This window comes from Salvelinus fontinalis, chromosome 25, assembly GCF_029448725.1.
Source record: "Salvelinus fontinalis isolate EN_2023a chromosome 25, ASM2944872v1, whole genome shotgun sequence".
Taxonomy (NCBI): domain Eukaryota; kingdom Metazoa; phylum Chordata; class Actinopteri; order Salmoniformes; family Salmonidae; genus Salvelinus; species Salvelinus fontinalis.
The window spans coordinates 35,067,612-35,085,422 of NC_074689.1; the positions used below are offsets into that span (position 1 = coordinate 35,067,612).

General features: G+C 47.0%; 1 protein-coding gene across 2 annotated transcripts in view; it reads right to left on the reverse strand.

Moving 5' to 3' along the window:
- The window catches only part of LOC129823227 (stAR-related lipid transfer protein 13-like), a 111,993-nt gene that overhangs the window by 48,502 nt on the left and 45,680 nt on the right, over positions 1-17,811 (reverse strand). For both annotated transcript variants that reach the window (XM_055882109.1, XM_055882110.1), the window contains exons 2-5: positions 15,954-16,025; positions 13,649-13,730; positions 3,488-3,551; positions 1,340-1,633 (exon numbers count right to left, since the gene is read on the reverse strand). In XM_055882109.1, the coding sequence (XP_055738084.1) occupies positions 1,340-1,633; positions 3,488-3,551; positions 13,649-13,730; positions 15,954-16,025 (512 nt within the window). The remainder of the gene's footprint in view (positions 1-1,339; positions 1,634-3,487; positions 3,552-13,648; positions 13,731-15,953; positions 16,026-17,811) is intronic.

Below are 17,811 nucleotides of genomic sequence, written 5' to 3' on the forward strand. Positions count from 1 at the left end.
GAGGCAGGGCTTTCTCCTATAGAGCTCCATTTTTATGGAATGGTCTGCCTATCAACGTGAGAGACGCAGACTCGGTCTCAACCTTTAAGTCTTTATTGAAGACTCATCTCTCCAGTAGGTCCTATGATTGAGTGTAGTCTGGCCCAGGGGTGTGAAGGTGAACGGAAAGGCACTGGAGCAACGAACCGCCCTTGCTGTCTCTGCCTGGCCGGTTCCCCTCTCTCCACTGGGATTCTCTGCCTCTAACCCTATTACATGGGCTGAGTCACTGGCTTACTGGTGCTCTTTCATGCCGTCCCTAGGAGGGGTGCGTCACTTGAGTGGGTTGAGTCACTGACGTGATCTTCCTGTCCGGGTTGGCGCCCCCCATCAGGTTCGTGCCATGGGGGAGATCTTTGTGGGCTATACTCGGCCTTGTCTCAGGGTAGTAGGTTGGTGGTTGAAGATATCCCTCTAGTGGTGTGGGGGCTGTGCTTTGGCAAAGTGGGTGAGGGTATATCCAGCTGTTTGACCCTGTCCGTGGGTATCGTTGGACGGGGCCACAGTGTCTCCTGACCCCTCCTGTCTCAGCCTCCAGTATTTATGCTGCAGTAGTTTGTGTCGGGGGGCTAGGGTCAGTCTGTTATATCTGGAGTATTTCTCTTATCTTATCCGGTGTCCTGTGTGAATTGAAGTATGCTCTCTCTAATTCTCTCTTTCTCTCTCTCGGGGGACCTGAGCCCTAGGACCATGCCTCAGGACTACCTGGCATGATGACTCCTTGCTGTCCCCAGTCCACCTGGTCGTGCTGCTGCTCCAGTTTCAACTGTTCTGCCTGCGGCTATGGAACCCTGACCTGTTCACCGGACGTGCTACCTTGTCCCAGACCTGCTGTTTTCAACTCTCTAGAGACAGCAGGAGCGGTAGAGATACTCTGAATGATCGGCTATGAAAAGTCAACTGACATTTACTCCTGAGGTGCTGACTTGCTGCACACTCGACAACCACTGTGATTATTATTATTTGTCCCTGCTGGTCATCTATGAACGTTTGAACATCTTGGCCATGTTCTGTTATAATCTCCACCCGGCACAGCCAGAAGAGGACTGGCCACCCCTCATAGCCTGGTTCCTCTCTAGGTTTCTTCCTAGGTTTTGGCCTTTCTAGGGAGTTTTTCCTAGCCACCGTGCTTCTACACCTGCATTGCTTGCTGTTTGGGGTTTCAGGCTGGGTTTCTGTACAGCACTTTGAGATATCAGCTGATGTAAGAAGGGCTTTATAAACAAATTTGATTGATTGATTGATTGATTACATAAGGAAAAGGGAGGCATTTGGGAGGCAGACATGAAGCCAGACGTACCTGGTAGGGCTCGGCCAGCGATGCCATAGAGACCGAGTCAGGGAGAATAGCTCCTAGAGAATCCTGGCTGTGAAGAGAGGATATATCCGTGATCTCTGGTTCGCTGATGTCCGTTAAGACGCTCTCACTGCTCACCGTGTACCGCAGCAGCGCCTCGCACCCCTCAGGGCTGCTCTCATTGGGCGAGTCCAGCAGGAAGTGCATGTCCTGGAGGCGGGACCAGCGCCGGCTGTTCCACTCAAAGGTCCATCTCTTACTGATGGCCAGCGGGTCATCCTCGTCTGAATCCTCCGTCTGGAGACAATATATTTTATTACAGCATGTATTTACTATAGACCGTTTTCCACGACACTAACGTCAGGCACAGATGAGCGCTAAGAAATCAATCGTTATCTGCGCCCATTCAACAAGATTTAACATTTTAATTACTTCTAAAACAAAATAAAACATTTTGGGGGGGGGTTGTAATATGCTCACGATGTTTAGATTCTTGCTTGAACAGTCTCTAAAATTATATTTGGTTGTGATCATGGCAAAATAAATAACAATTTTGAATGCAGCAGTTGTTGTTAGCTAGAATGCTAAAGCTCATTGATATAAGCTGTAGCATTAGCTAGCCAAAGAGCCCTTTTTACTGGGTGAAGTTGAAGTGTTTTGTAAGTATAAGGGAGTTGATTTGCGACGATGACAAACATTATATTAAAGCAGGACATTCATACGAGCCTTAAAATCCCATTATCATCCAAAAGTAGTGTGAAATGCACTCATGGAAGGAGAGGCGTTTGTTTGTTGCTGACGTTCTTTAAGAACTTCCTGTTCTGCCACCGACTTCGTGGGCCAATGTTTGTAAACACAGAAAGGAGTCTATTGCAAGAAACATTTCTCAAATCGTAAACTACTTTATGAAAAATCACAAAACACTCAACGACCTATTATTATAAATGGGCAAAGTGCTACAACAAAAGCTTTGGTTGTTCTCATTGAATGGTGCTATATCCATAAGCTACCACACAGGGGCAGCACTGAGTAGCCTTTCTGAACTAGAACCACAATATGTAAAAGCTCTGGCCTCAATCCACTTCCTCATAATGTTAAAATCTGTAGTATTATTCATTTTTCACTGATTCCAAGACGACAATCAACAACAACAACAAAATTCTAACTTGATCTCATCTTATCTGTGCTCCATATACATTGTTTATGGTGTTATTTTGTGTCTGGAGCAAAAATAAGATAAGATAAGACTTTTAGCTGACTTCTTCATTCACCAAGACACCAATTCTCAGTTAGGAGATAATAAAGGACAGGAAAGATGGAGGGTAAGAGACAGACAGACACAGACAGTCTCTCTCTACACTCACACTCTCTGTCTGTCTGTCTCTCCCCCTCCATCTTTCCTGTCCTTTAGACAGAGACAGACAGAGAGAGACAGAGAGACAGAGAGAGAGACAGAGAGACAGAGAGAGAGACAGACAGACAGACATAGAGACAGAGAGACAGACACAGAGACAGAGAGACAGAGAGACAGAGAGAGAGAGACAGACAGACAGAGAGACAGACAGACAGACAGACATAGAGACAGAGAGACAGACACAGAGACAGAGAGAGAGAGACAGACAGAGAGACAGACAGACAGACAGACATAGAGACAGAGAGACAAACACAGAGACAGAGAGACAGAGAGACAGAGAGACAGAGAGACAGAGAGCCAGAGAGAGAGAGAGAGACAGAGAGAGAGAGAGACAGAGAGAGAGAGAGAGAGAGAGAGAGAGAGAGAGAGAGAGAGAGAGAGAGAGAGAGCGAGAGAGAGAGAGAGCGTGGGGAGGATGAGAAAAGGGCGAGAGAGAAAAGGGCAACCAGTGGAACACAAACAACAATACCACCAATAGTATGTGTGTATTTATCTTCCCCTACTATTCCTACTACATCTATTGGCACATTTCTAAAACACCGATAGCTGATAATATAACACCTGAAATGTATTTATCTTTTTTATTTGTATTTACTGCTACAATCTAATAGCTTTTTGGTGATGTTGTTCTGTGTCATCTCACTTTTGTTAATTCACTTGCTTTGGCAAAGTAAACACATGTTCCCCATACCAATAAAGCCCCTTTGAATAGAAAGGAGAAGGACCGAGGAACTCACTTTCTTCCTGGAGGGGCTGACGTCAAGTTTCATGGAGCAACACTTGTTCAGGGTGTTGAGACGTCTGAAAGGACAACACAGAGAGAGACATTACTTACGTCACAGAGAGATAGACATTCCTTACGTCACAGAGAGAGAGACATTCTTTACGTTACAGAGAGAGACATTCCTTACGTTACAGAGAGAGAGAGACATTCCTTACGTTACAGAGAGAGACATTCCTTACGTTACAGAGAGAGCGACATTCTTTACGTCACAGAGAGAGACATTCCTTACGTCACAGAGAGAGACATTACTTACGTCACAGAGATGTCCTGAGATTCTATAGCTAAAGGACACCTGATATCTCCAGGAGTGATTTTAATTTTATTTAACTAGGCAAGTCAGTTAAGAACAAATTATTATTTACAATGATAGGCCTCCTGCGGGGACGGGGGCTGGGATTAAAGAAAGAAATATAGAACAAAACACACATCACGACAAGAGAGACAACACAACACTACATAAAGACAGACCTGAGACAACAACACAGCATGGTAGCAACACAACATGGTAGCAGCACAACATGGTAGCAGCACAACATGGTAGCAACACAACATGGTAGCAGCACAACATGGTAGCAACACAACATGACAACAACATGGTAGCAACACAACATGGTAGAAGGACAACATGGTAGCAGGACAACATGGTAGCAACACAACATGGTAGCAACACAACATGGTAGCACCACAACATGGTAGCAGCACAACATGGTAGCAGCACAACATGGTAGCAACACAACATGGTAGCAACACAACATGGTAGAAGGACAACATGGTAGCAACACAACATGGTAGAAGGACAACATGGTAGCAGCACAACATGGTAGCAGCACAACATGGTAGCAACACAACATGGTAGCACCACAACATGGTAGCAGCACAACATGGTAGCAACACAACATGGTAGCAGCACAACATGGTAGCAGCACAACATGGTAGCAGCACAACATGGTAGCAACACAACATGGTAGCAACACAACATGGTAGAAGGACAACATGGTAGCAGCACAACATGGTAGCAACACAACATGGTAGCAACACAACATGGTAGCAACACAACATGGTAGCAGCACAACATGGTAGCAACACAGCATGACAACAACATGGTAGCAACACAACATGACAACAACATGGTAGCAACACAACATGACAACAACATGGTAGCAACACAACATGACAACAACATGGTAGCAACACAACATGGTAGCAACACAGCATGACAACAACATGGTAGCAACACAACATGACAACAACATGGTAGCAACACAACATGACAACAACATGGTAGCAACACAACATGACAACAACATGGTAGCAACACAACATGACAACAACATGGTAGCAACACAACATGACAACAACATGGTAGCAACACAACATGACAACAACATGGTAGCAACACAACATGACAACAACATGGTAGCAGCACAACATGGTAGCAGCACAACACGGTAGCAACACAACATGGTAGCAGCACAACATGGTAGCAGAACAACATGGTAGCAACACAACATGGTAGCAACACAACATGGTAGCAACACAACATGGTAGCAGCACAACATGGTAGCACCACAACATGGTAGCAACACAACATGGTAGCAGCACAACATGGTAGCACCACAACATGGTAGCAACACAACATGGTAGCAACATGACAACAACATGGTAGCACCACAACATGGTAGCACCACAACATGGTAGCAACACAACATGGTAGCAACACAACATGGTAGCAGCATGACAACAACATGGTAGCAACACAACATGGTAGCAACACAACACGGTAGCAACACAACATGGTAGCAACATGACAACAACATGGTAGCAACACAACATGGTAGCAACATGACAACAACATGGTAGCAACACAACATGGTAGCAACACAACATGGTAGCAACACAACACGGTAGCAACACAACATGGTAGCAACATGACAACAACATGGTAGCAACACAACATGACAACAACATGGTAGCAACACAACATGACAACAACATGGTAGCAACACAACATGGTACAAACATTATTGGGCACAGACAGCAGCACAAAGGGCAAGAAGGTAGAGACAACAATACATCACACAAAGCAGCCACAACTGTCAGTAAGAGTGTCCATGACTGAGTCTTTAAATGAAGAGATGGAGATTAAACTGTCCAGCTTGAGTGTTTGTTGCAGCTCGTTCCAGTCGCTAGCTGCAGCGAACTGAAAAGAGGAGCGACCCAGAGATGTGTGTGCTTTGACAGAATGTGACTGGCAGAACGGGTGTTGTATTTTTTTTACATTTTATTTCACCTTTATTTAACCAGGTAGGCCAGTTGAGAACACCTTTATTTAACCAGGTAGGCCAGTTGAGAACACCTTTATTTAACCAGGTAGGCTAGTTGAGAACACCTTTATTTAACCAGGTAGGCCAGTTGAGAACACCTTTATTTAACCAGGTAGGCTAGTTGAGAACACCTTTATTTAACCAGGTAGGCTAGTTGAGAACACCTTTATTTAACCAGGTAGGCTAGTTGAGAACACCTTTATTTAACCAGGTAGGCTAGTTGAGAACACCTTTATTTAACCAGGTAGGCTAGTTGAGAACACCTTTATTTAACCAGGTAGGCCAGTTGAGAACACCTTTATTTAACCAGGTAGGCTAGTTGAGAACAAGTTCTCAATTACAACTGCGACCTGGCCAAGATAAAGCATAGCAGTGTGAACAGACAACAACACAGAGTTACACGTGGAGTAAACAATAAACAAGTCAATAACATGGTAGAAAAGAGAGAATCTATATACAATGTGTGCAAAAGGCATGAGGTAGGCAATAAATCGAATAATTACAATTTAGCAGATTAACACTGGAGTGATAAATCATCAGATGATCATGTGCAAGAAGAGATACTGGTGTGCAAAAGAGCAGAAAAGTAAATAAATAAAAGCAGTATGGGGGTGAGGTAGGTAAATTGGGTGGGTAGTTTACAGATGGACTATGTACAGCTGCAGCGATCGGTTAGCTGCTCGGATAGCAGATTTTTAAAGTTGTTGAGGGAGATAAAAGTCTCCAACTTCAGAGATTTTTGCAATTCGTTCCAGTCGCAGGCAGCAGAGAACTGGAAGGAAAGGCGTCCAAATGAGGTTTTGGCTTTAGGGATGATCAGTGAGATACACCTGCTGGAGCGCGTGCTACGGGTGGGTGTAGCCATCGTGACCAGTGAACTGAGATAAGGCGGCACTTTACCTAGCATAGCCTTGTAGATGACCTGGAGCCAGTGGGTCTGACGACGAACATGTAGCGAGGGCCAGCCGACTAGGGCATACAGGTCGCAGTGGTGGGTCGTTTAAGGTGCTTTAGTAACAAAACGGATGGCACTGTGATAAACTGCATCCAGTTTGCTGAGTAGAGTATTGGAAGCTATTTTGTAGATGACATCGCCAAAGTCGAGGATCGGTAGGATAGTCAGTTTTACTAGGGTAAGTTTGGCGGCGTGAGTGAAGGAGGCTTTGTTCCGGAATAGAAAGCCGACTCTAGATTTGATTTTGGATTGGAGATGTTTGATATGAGTCTGGAAGGAGAGTTTGCAGTCTAGCCAGACACCTAGGTACTTATAGATGTCCACATATTCTAGGTCGGAACCGTCCAGGGTGGTGATGCTAGTCGGGCGTGCGGGTGCAGGCAGCGAACGGTTGAAAAGCATGCATTTGGTTTTACTAGCGTTTAAGAGCAGTTGGAGGCCACGGAAGGAGTGTTGTATGGCATTGAAGCTCGTTTGGAGGTTAGATAGCACAGTGTCCAGGGAAGGGCCGGAAGTATACAGAATGGTGTCGTCTGCGTAGAGGTGGATCAGGGAATCGCCCGCAGCAAGAGCAACATCATTGATGTATACAGAGAAAAGAGTCGGCCCGAGAATTGAACCCTGTGGTACCCCCATAGAGACTGCCGGAGGACCGGACAACATGCCCTCCGATTTGACACACTGAACTCTGTCTGCAAAGTAGTTGGTGAACCAGGCAAGGCAGTCATTAGAAAAACCGAGGCTATTGAGTCTGCCGATAAGAATATGGAGTATGTGGAGGATGAGGGCTGCAGTAGATATCTCAGATAGGGGGGATTGAGGGGGGAGTGAGGCCTAAGAGGGTTTTTATAAATAAGCATCAACCAGTGGGTCTTGCGACGGGTTTACAGAGATGAACAGTTTACAGAGGAGTATAGAGTGCAGTGATGTGTCCTATAAGGAGCATTGGTGGCAAATCTGATGGCCGAATGGTAAAGAACATCTATTTCTCATGGGATTAGTACCTATCTCCCTGTACTTTCTCATGGGATTAGTACCTATCTCCCTGTACTTTCTCATGGGATGAGTACCCATCTCCCTGTACTTTCTCATGGGATTACTACCTATCTCCCTGTACTTTCTCATGGGATTAGCACCTATCTCCCTGTACTTTCTCATGGGATTAGCACCTATCTCCCTGTACTTTCTCATGGGATTAGCACCTATCTCCCTGTACTTTCTCATGGGATTAGTACCTATCTCCCTGTACTTTCTCATGGGATTAGTACCTATCTCCCTGTACTTTCTCATGGGATTAGCACCTATCTCCCTGTACTTTCTCATGGGATTAGCACCTATCTCCCTGTACTTTCTCATGGGATTAGCACCTATCTCCCTGTACTTTCTCATGGGATTAGTACCTATCTCCCTGTACTTTCTCATGGGATTAGCACCTATCTCCCTGTACTTTCTCATGGGATTAGCACCTATCTCCCTGTACTTTCTCATGGGATTAGCACCTATCTCCCTGTACTTTCTCATGGGATTAGCACCTATCTCCCTGTACTTTCTCATGGGATTAGCACCTATCTCCCTGTACTTTCTCATGGGATTAGCACCTATCTCCCTGTACTTTCTCATGGGATTAGCACCTATCTCCCTGTACTTTCTCATGGGATTAGTACCTATCTCCCTGTACTTTCTCATGGGATTACTACCTATCTCCCTGTACTTTCTCATGGGATTAGTACCTATCTCCCTCTACTTTCTCATGGGATTAGTACCTATCTCCCTGTACTTTCTCATGGGATTACTACCTATCTCCCTGTCCATCCGAGGTGAAGGAAATCCATCCATTAGTCCATTATTTTAACACCATGAAAACTCTCCCTTTATCTAGAACTCCTTAGTGTCACTCTTCAGGTAGTATTGGTTCTGTTTTCATGTCCAGACACTTCTCTTGTTTTTGTTTTAGCTCTACGTTCATTATTATTATTCACCACCTGCTTTCTGACTCCTAGCGTCATCGTTACAGAGGAATAATAGTCTGGGGCTGTTTTTCATGGTTCAGGCCCCTTTAGTTCCAGTGAAGGGAAATCTTAACACTACAGCATACAATGACATTCTAGATGATTCTGTGCTTCCAACTTTGTGGCAACAGTTTGGGGAAAGGCCCTTTCCTGTTCCAGCATGACAATGCCCCCGTGCACAAAGCGAGGTCCATACAGCAATGGTTTGTTGAGATCGGTGTGGAAGAACTTGACTGGCCTGCACAGAGCACTGACCTCAACCCCATCGAACACCTTTGGGATGAATTGGAAACGCCGACTGTGAGCCAGACCTATTCGCCCAACATCAGTGCCCGACCTCACTAATGCTCTTGTGGCTGAATGGAAGCAAGTCCCCGCAGCAATGTTCCAACATCTAGTGGAAAGCCTTCCCAGAAGAGTGGAGGCTGTTATAGCAGCAATGTTCCAACATCTAGTGGAAAGCCTTCCCATAAGAGTGGAGGCTGTTATAGCAGCAATGTTCCAACATCTAGTGGAAAGCCTTCCCAGAAGAGTGGAGGCTGTTATAGCAGCAATGTTCCAACATCTAGTGGAAAGCCTTCCCAGAAGAGTGGAGGCTGTTATAGCAGCAATGTTCCAACATCTAGTGGAAAGCCTTCCAGAAGAGTGGAGGCTGTTATAGCAGCAATGTTCCAACATCTAGTGGAAAGCCTTCCCAGAAGAGTGGAGGCTGTTATAGCAGCAATGTTCCAACATCTAGTGGAAAGCCTTCCCAGAAGAGTGGAGGCTGTTATAGCAGCAATGTTCCAACATCTAGTGGAAAGCCTTCCAGAAGAGTGGAGGCTGTTATAGCAGCAATGTTCCAACATCTAGTGGAAAGCCTTCCCAGAAGAGTGGAGGCTGTTACAGCAGCAATGTTCCAACATCTAGTGGAAAGCCTTCCCAGAAGAGTGGAGGCTGTTATAGCAGCAATGTTCCAACATGTAGTGGAAAGCCTTCCCAGAAGAGCGGAGGCTGTTATAGCAGCAATGTTCCAACATCTAGTGGAAAGCCTTCCCAGAAGAGTGGAGGCTGTTATAGCAGCAATGTTCCTACATCTAGTGTAAAGCCTTCCCAGAAGAGTGGAGGCTGTTATAGCAGCAATGTTCCAACATCTAGTGGAAAGCCTTCCCAGAAGAGTGGAGGCTGTTACAGCAGCAATGTTCCAACATCTAGTGGGAAGACTTCCCAGAAGAGTGGAGGCTGTTATAGCAGCAATGTTCCTACATCTAGTGGGAAGACTTCCCAGAAGAGTGGAGGCTGTTACAGCAGCAATGTTCCAACATCTAGTAGAAAGCCTTCCCAGAAGAGTGGAGGCTGTTATAGCAGCAAAGGGGGACCAACTGCATATTAATGCCCATGATTTTGGAATGAGATTTTCGACCAGCAGGTGTCCACATACTTTTGGTCATGTAGCGTATTTCCCTCAGATTACACAAACCCACAAAGAATTAGAAAACAGAACCAGTCTTGATCAACTCCCATATCTACTGGGTGAAATACCACAGTGTGACATCACAGCAGCAAGATGTGTGACCCGTTGCCATGACAAAAGGGCAACCAGTGAAGAACACAAACACCATTGTAAATACCACCCATAGTTATCTCTTTAATTATTTTCCCTTTCACACTTCTAATATTTGCACATTGTTACAACGCTGTACACAGCCAATAATTATTTAAAAACTTTTGTTAGTGTAATGTTTACTGTTCATTTATGATTGTTAATCTACCTTTTAATTTTGTTCTCTATTTCCACTTGATTTGGCAATGTAAAATATGTTTCCCATGTCAATAAAGCCCTTTGAATTGAAATTGAATTGAATGAGAGCAGGTCTGATTTCCCTCTAAAATGACACCAGCTGTCCTACAGCCGTTCCGAGGATAATCCTTTTACACTGCATTACCTTCAGCATGCCAGTTATCTTTATGGGTAACGATGCTTACGGAGCACTCCGAGGACCACTTAATAAGCTCAGCAGGAAGTGAAACCCATTCAGGGTAACGCTATCCATGACATGGGGCGGCAGGTAGCCAGGTGGTTAGAGTGGAGGGGCGGCAGGTAGCCAGGTGGTTAGAGTGGAGGGGAGGCAGGTAGCCTGGTGGTTAGAGTGGAGGGGCGGCAGGTAGCCTGGTGGTTAGAGTGGAGGGGCGGCAGGTAGCCTGGTGGTTAGAGTGGGGGGGCGGCAGGTAGCCTGGTGGTTAGAGTGGAGGGGAGGCAGGTAGCCTGGTGGTTAGAGTGGAGGGGAGGCAGGTAGCCAGGTGGTTAGAGTGGAGGGGCGGCAGGTAGCCAGGTGGTTAGAGTGGAGGGGCGGCAGGTAGCCTGGTGGTTAGAGTGGAGGGGAGGCAGGTAGCCTGGTGGTTAGAGTGGAGGGGAGGCAGGTAGCCTGGTGGTTAGAGTGGAGGGGCGGCAGGTAGCCTGGTGGTTAGAGTGGAGGGGCGGCAGGTAGCCAGGTGGTTAGAGTGGAGGGGCGGCAGGTAGCCAGGTGGTTAGAGTGGAGGGGCGGCAGGTAGCCAGGTGGTTAGAGTGGAGGGGAGGCAGGTAGCCTGGTGGTTAGAGTGGAGGGGAGGCAGGTAGCCTGGTGGTTAGAGTGGAGGGGAGGCAGGTAGCCAGGTGGTTAGAGTGGAGGGGCGGCAGGTAGCCAGGTGGTTAGAGTGGAGGGGCGGCAGGTAGCCTGGTGGTTAGAGTGGAGGGGCGGCAGGTAGCCAGGTGGTTAGAGTGGAGGGGCGGCAGGTAGCCTGGTGGTTAGAGTGGAGGGGCGGCAGGTAGCCTAGTGGTTAGAGTGGAGGGGCGGCAGGTAGCCAGGTGGTTAGAGTGGAGGGGCGGCAGGTAGCCTGGTGGTTAGAGTGGAGGGGCGGCAGGTAGCCTGGTGGTTAGAGTGGAGGGACGGCAGGTAGCCAGGTGGTTAGAGTGGAGGGGCGGCAGGTAGCCTGGTGGTTAGAGTGGAGGGGCGGCAGGTAGCCTGGTGGTTAGAGTGGAGGGGAGGCAGGTAGCCTGGTGGTTAGAGTGGAGGGGAGGCAGGTAGCCTGGTGGTTAGAGTGGAGGGGCGGCAGGTAGCCTGGTGGTTAGAGTGGAGGGCGGCAGGTAGCCAGGTGGTTAGAGTGGAGGGGCGGCAGGTAGCCTGGTGGTTAGAGTGGAGGGGCGGCAGGTAGCCTGGTGGTTAGAGTGGAGGGGCGGCAGGTAGCCTGGTGGTTAGAGTGGAGGGGCGGCAGGTAGCCTGGTGGTTAGAGTGGAGGGGCGGCAGGTAGCCAGGTGGTTAGAGTGGAGGGGCGGCAGGTAGCCTGGTGGTTAGAGTGGAGGGGCGGCAGGTAGCCTGGTGGTTAGAGTGGAGGGGCGGCAGGTAGCCTGGTGGTTAGAGTGGAGGGGCGGCAGGTAGCCAGGTGGTTAGAGTGGAGGGGCGGCAGGTAGCCTGGTGGTTAGAGTGGAGGGGCGGCAGGTAGCCTGGTGGTTAGAGTGGAGGGGCGGCAGGTAGCCTGGTGGTTAGAGTGGAGGGGCGGCAGGTAGCCTGGTGGTTAGAGTGGAGGGGCGGCAGGTAGCCAGGTGGTTAGAGTGGAGGGGCGGCAGGTAGCCTGGTGGTTAGAGTGGAGGGGCGGCAGGTAGCCTGGTGGTTAGAGTGGAGGGGCGGCAGGTAGCCTGGTGGTTAGAGTGGAGGGGCGGCAGGTAGCCAGGTGGTTAGAGTGGAGGGGCGGCAGGTAGCCTGGTGGTTAGAGTGGAGGGGCGGCAGGTAGCCTGGTGGTTAGAGTGGAGGGGCGGCAGGTAGCCTGGTGGTTAGAGTGGAGGGGCGGCAGGTAGCCTGGTGGTTAGAGTGGACGGGCGGCAGGTAGCTTAGTGGTTAGTGTGGAGGGGCGGCAGGTAGCCTGGTGGTTAGAGTGGAGGGGCGGCAGGTAGTCTAGTGGTTAGAGTGGAGGGGCGGCAGGTAGCCTGGTGGTTAGAGTGGAGGGGCGGCAGGTAGCCTGGTGGTTAGAGTGGAGGGGCGGCAGGTAGCCTGGTGGTTAGAGTGGAGGAGCGGCAGGTAGCCTAGTGGTTAGAGTGGAGGGGCGGCAGGTAGCATAGTGGTTAGAGCGTTGGGCCAGTAACCGAAAGGTTGTTAGATCGAATCCCTGAGCTGACAAGGTAAAAATCTGTCGTTCTGCAACCCCTGAACAAGGCAGTAAACCTACTGTTCCTAGACCAACATCGTAAATAAGAATTTGTTCTTAACTGACTTGCCCTAGTTAAATAAAGGTGAAAAAGCTAAGTGGCTGTTTAGATGCTACATGCTACATGCTACAGAAGGTGATTCCCAAATGGCACCATACTCATTTTATTGTGCACTACTTTTGACCAGGGCTCTTAGGTGTAGTGCATTACGCAGAGAATGGGATGCCTCCAGTAGCATGTGACATTTAACATCCAAACAGCCACGTAGCTAGCCAGTTAGCTAGCTAGCTAGCTAGCATGTCATGGATAGTGTTACCCTGAATGGGTTTCACTTCCTGCTGAGCTTATTAAGTGATCCTCAGAGTGCTCCGGAAGCATCGTTAACCATAAAGATAACTGCTATGCTAAAGGTAATGGGACTATACCACCATATGACACAGCCGGGGGGGGGGGGGGGGGGGGGGCATATGAATACAAGTCCATCTAGAGACAGAGGGCAGAACCATGTCAAACTCCCCTGTTGTTTGTTCTATGTACTGTAGAACGGAACCTTGCATTGTATCGTGTGTGTGTGGGTGTGGGTGTGGGTGTGGGTGTGGGTGTGGGTGTGTGTGTGGGTGTGTGTGTGTGTGTGTGTGTGTGTGTGTGTGTGTGTGTGTTCTCTTACCGACACAACGGTTCCACCAGGTCTCTGTCCAAGAAGTCATGGTCCCTCCTTACTGACGAAATATCTATAGGAAACTGGGAGTCTGAGAGAGAGAGACAGAGATAAGGGGGGGGGAGAGAGAGAGAGAGAGAGAGAGAAGGGGGGGAGAGAGAGAGAGAGAGAGATAGAGATAAGTTGGAGAGAGAGAGATAAGGGGGGAGAGAGAGAGAGAGAGAGATAGAGATAAGTTGGAGAGAGAGAGATAAGGGGGGAGAGAGAGAGATAAGGGGGGAGAGAGAGAGATAAGGGGGGGGGGATAAGGGGGAGAGAGAGAGATAAGGGGGGAGAGAGAGAGAAATCTGAACTCATCATGAGGGGATGCATTTGCTCGCGGATCTGCGTACCCACATCCAAGGACAAACAGGATAATAGCCAGGCACACACACTGCCAGTTATCAGTCATTATTACACTGCCAGTTATCAGTCATTATTACACTGCCAGCTATCAGTCATTATAACACACACTGACAGTTATCAGTCATTATTACATTGGCAGTTATCAGTCATTATTACACTGCCAGTTATCAGTCATTATTACACTGCCAGTTATCAGTCATTATTACACTGGCAGCTATCAGTCATTATTACACTGGCAGCTATCAGTCATTATTACACTGGCAGCTATCAGTCATTATTACACTGGCAGCTATCAGTCATTATTACACTGCCAGCTATCAGTCATTATTACACTGCCAGTTATCAGTCATTATTACACTGCCAGCTATCAGTCATTATTACACTGGCAGCTATCATTCATTATTACACTGCCAGCTATCAGTTATTATTACACTGCCAGTTATCAGTCATTATTACACTGCCAGTTATCAGTCATTATTACACTGGCAGCTATCAGTCATTATTACACTGGCAGTTATCAGTCATTATTACACTGGCAGTTATCAGTCATCATTACACTGCCAGTTATCAGTCATTATTACACTGCCAGTTATCAGTCATTATTACACTGGCAGTTATCAGTCATTATTACACTGCCAGTTATCAGTCATTATTACACTGCCAGTTATCAGTCATTATTACACTGGCAGTTATCAGTCATTATTACACTGCCAGCTATCAGTCATTATTACACTGGCAGTTATCAGTCATTATTACACTGCCAGTTATCAGTCATTATTACACTGCCAGTTATCAGTCATTATTACACTGGCAGTTATCAGTCATTATTACACTGCCAGCTATCAGTCATTATTACACTGCCAGCTATCAGTCATTATTACACTTGCAGTTATCAGTCATTATTACACTGCCAGTTATCAGTCATTATTACACTGGCAGCTATCAGTCATTATTACACTGCCAGTTATCAGTCATTATTACACTGCCAGCTATGAGTCATTACTACACTGCCAGCTATCAGTCATTATTACACTGCCAGCTATCAGTCATTATTACACTGCCAGCTATCAGTCATTATTACACTGCCAGCTATCAGTCATTATTACACTGGCAGTTGTCAGTCATTATTACACTGGCAGTTATCAGTCATTATTACACTGCCAGCTATCAGTCATTATTACACACAGACAGGATAAGAGAGCGGAAACAACTGGCTTCTCAATATGAAAGACAACAGCTGTATAAATCTAGCTTTCTATCCCGTACAGTGGGCTGCTGTGTGCTGCAGTGGGCTGCTGTGTGTGGGCCGCTGTGTGTGGGCTGCTGTGTGCTGCTATGTGCTGCAGTGGGCTGCTATGTGTGGGCTGCTGTGTGCTGCTGTGTGTGGGCTGCTGTGTGTGGGCTGCTGTGTGTGGGCCGCTGTGTGTGGGCTGCTGTGTGTGGGCTACTGTGTGTGGGCTACTGTGTGTGGGCTACTGTGTGTGGGCTACTGTGTGTGGGCTGCTGTGGGCTGCAGTGTGTGGGCTGCTGTGGGCTGCAGTGTGTGGGCTGCTGTGTGTGGGCTGCTGTGTGTGGGCTGCTGTGTGTGGGCTGCTGTGTGTGGGCTACTGTGTGTGGGCTACTGTGTGTGGGCTGCTGTGGGCTGCAGTGTGTGGGCTGCTGTGTGTGGGCTACTGTGTGTGGGCTGCTGTGGGCTACTGTGTGTGGGCTGCTGTGGGCTGCAGTGTGTGGGCTGCTGTGTGTGGGCTGCAGTGTGTGGGCTGCTGTGTGTGGGCTGCTGTGTGTGGGCTGCAGTGTGTGGGCTGCAGTGTGTGGGCTGCAGTGTGTGAGCTGCTGTGGGCTGCAGTGTGTGAGCTGCTGTGTGGGCTACTGTGTGTGGGCTGCTGTGGGCTGCAGTGTGTGGGCTTACCTTCGTAGAGCTGGGGGTACTGTGGGAACCCTGCAGCCCTCAGCCAATCACAAGCCTCCTTGGCCTCGATCTCTGTAAGACAGAGTCACATTAAGAATACAGACTCACAGTTAAGCAGCTTTGTAAGCCTCTGTTTTTGCTTCTGCCTATATTACCTTTATTGATGGAGAGAGAGAGAGAGAGAGAGAGAGAGAGAGAGAGAGAGAGAGAGAGAGAGAGAGAGAGAGACAGAGACAGAGACAGAGACAGAGACAGAGACAGAGACAGAGACAGAGACAGAGACAGAGACAGAGACAGAGACAGAGACAGAGACAGAGACAGAGACAGAGAGAGAGAGAGAGAGAGAGAGAGAGAGAGAGAGAGAGAGAGAGAGACCCAACCAAATCATGAGAAAACAAAAAGATAATTACTTGACACATTGGAAAGAATTAACAAAAAAACAGAGCAAACTAGAATGCTATTTGGCCCTAAACAGAGAGTATACAGTGGCAGAATACCTAACCACTGTGACTGACCCAAACTTAAAGAAAGCTTTGACTATGTACAGACTCAGTGAGCATAGCCTTGCTATTGAGAAAGGCCGCCGTAGGCAGACATGGCTCTCAAGAGAAGACAGGCTATGTGCTCACTGCCCACAAAATGAGGTGGAAACCGAGCTGCACTTCCTAACCTCCTGCCCAATGTATGACGATATTAGAGAGACACATTTCCCTCAGATTACACAGATCCACAAAGAATTCGAAAACAAATCCAATTTTGATAAACTCCCATATCTACTGGGTGAAATTCCACAGTGTGCCATCACAGCAGCATTATGTGTGACCTGTTGCCACCAGAAAAGGGCAACCAGTGAAGAACAAACACCATTGTAAATACAACCCATATTTATGTTTATTTACTTTAACTTGTGTGCTTTAACCATTTGTACATTGTTACAACACTGCATATATATATAATATGACATTTGTAATGTTTTTATTGTTTTGAAACTTCTGTATGTGCAACGTTTACTGTTCATTTTTTATTGTTTATTTGACTTTTGTATATTATCTACCTCACTTGCTTTGGCAATGTTAACACATGTTTCCCATGCCAATAAAGCCCCTTGAATTGAATTGAATTGAATTGAATTGAATTGAATTGAGAGAGAGATACAAAGACTAAAAGAAAGAGGGAAACAGAGGAATAAATATAGACTGAAGTGTTTGAGTAACAGAACGGTTTCCATGTTAGTATTGAAGTGCTCTGAGACATGGGAATGTCCAATGTGTGAATCCCATTGTATCTATTCGGCATTCCTTAATTCCATAGAGGGGTTGAGAGCCATTCCCTACTGAACACCGTCTCCTCTGGGAATGCCACTGATCAGAGACAGAGACACAGTGAGACATTTGGGTTAATTCATAGTCCTTTATATACATGAAAAGGTCCAGGTCACTCAAATGTGAATAATACTGTGAAATTCTAATAATGATGATACATGTCTTTTTTAGTGTAAAAGCTGTTTAACAAGACTGTCTTAAAAATGTCAGGGATGGATGGATGGAGTTTTGGCTTGGTGACGTCACCAGGATGTAAATTAGTACATAGACCAATAAGAAACAGAGTTCCAAACCTCTCTGCCACTAAAAAGGTTTCCCAGACAGTCCTAGCTAAATTCTTGCTTGAGAAATTGCTATTTTTTTTTGTTTTAACAAATTTGATTGAAAACAAAGGTACTTAAAACTTTTCCAGCTGACAGTCCCTGAAATAGGCACTAGAATTACTTTTAAAAAAAAAGTATATATTTATATCACTTAATTTATTGATTTCACACCGTTTTATAAGTCAGAAGCCAAAAGCTTCCAGACCTTCCGAG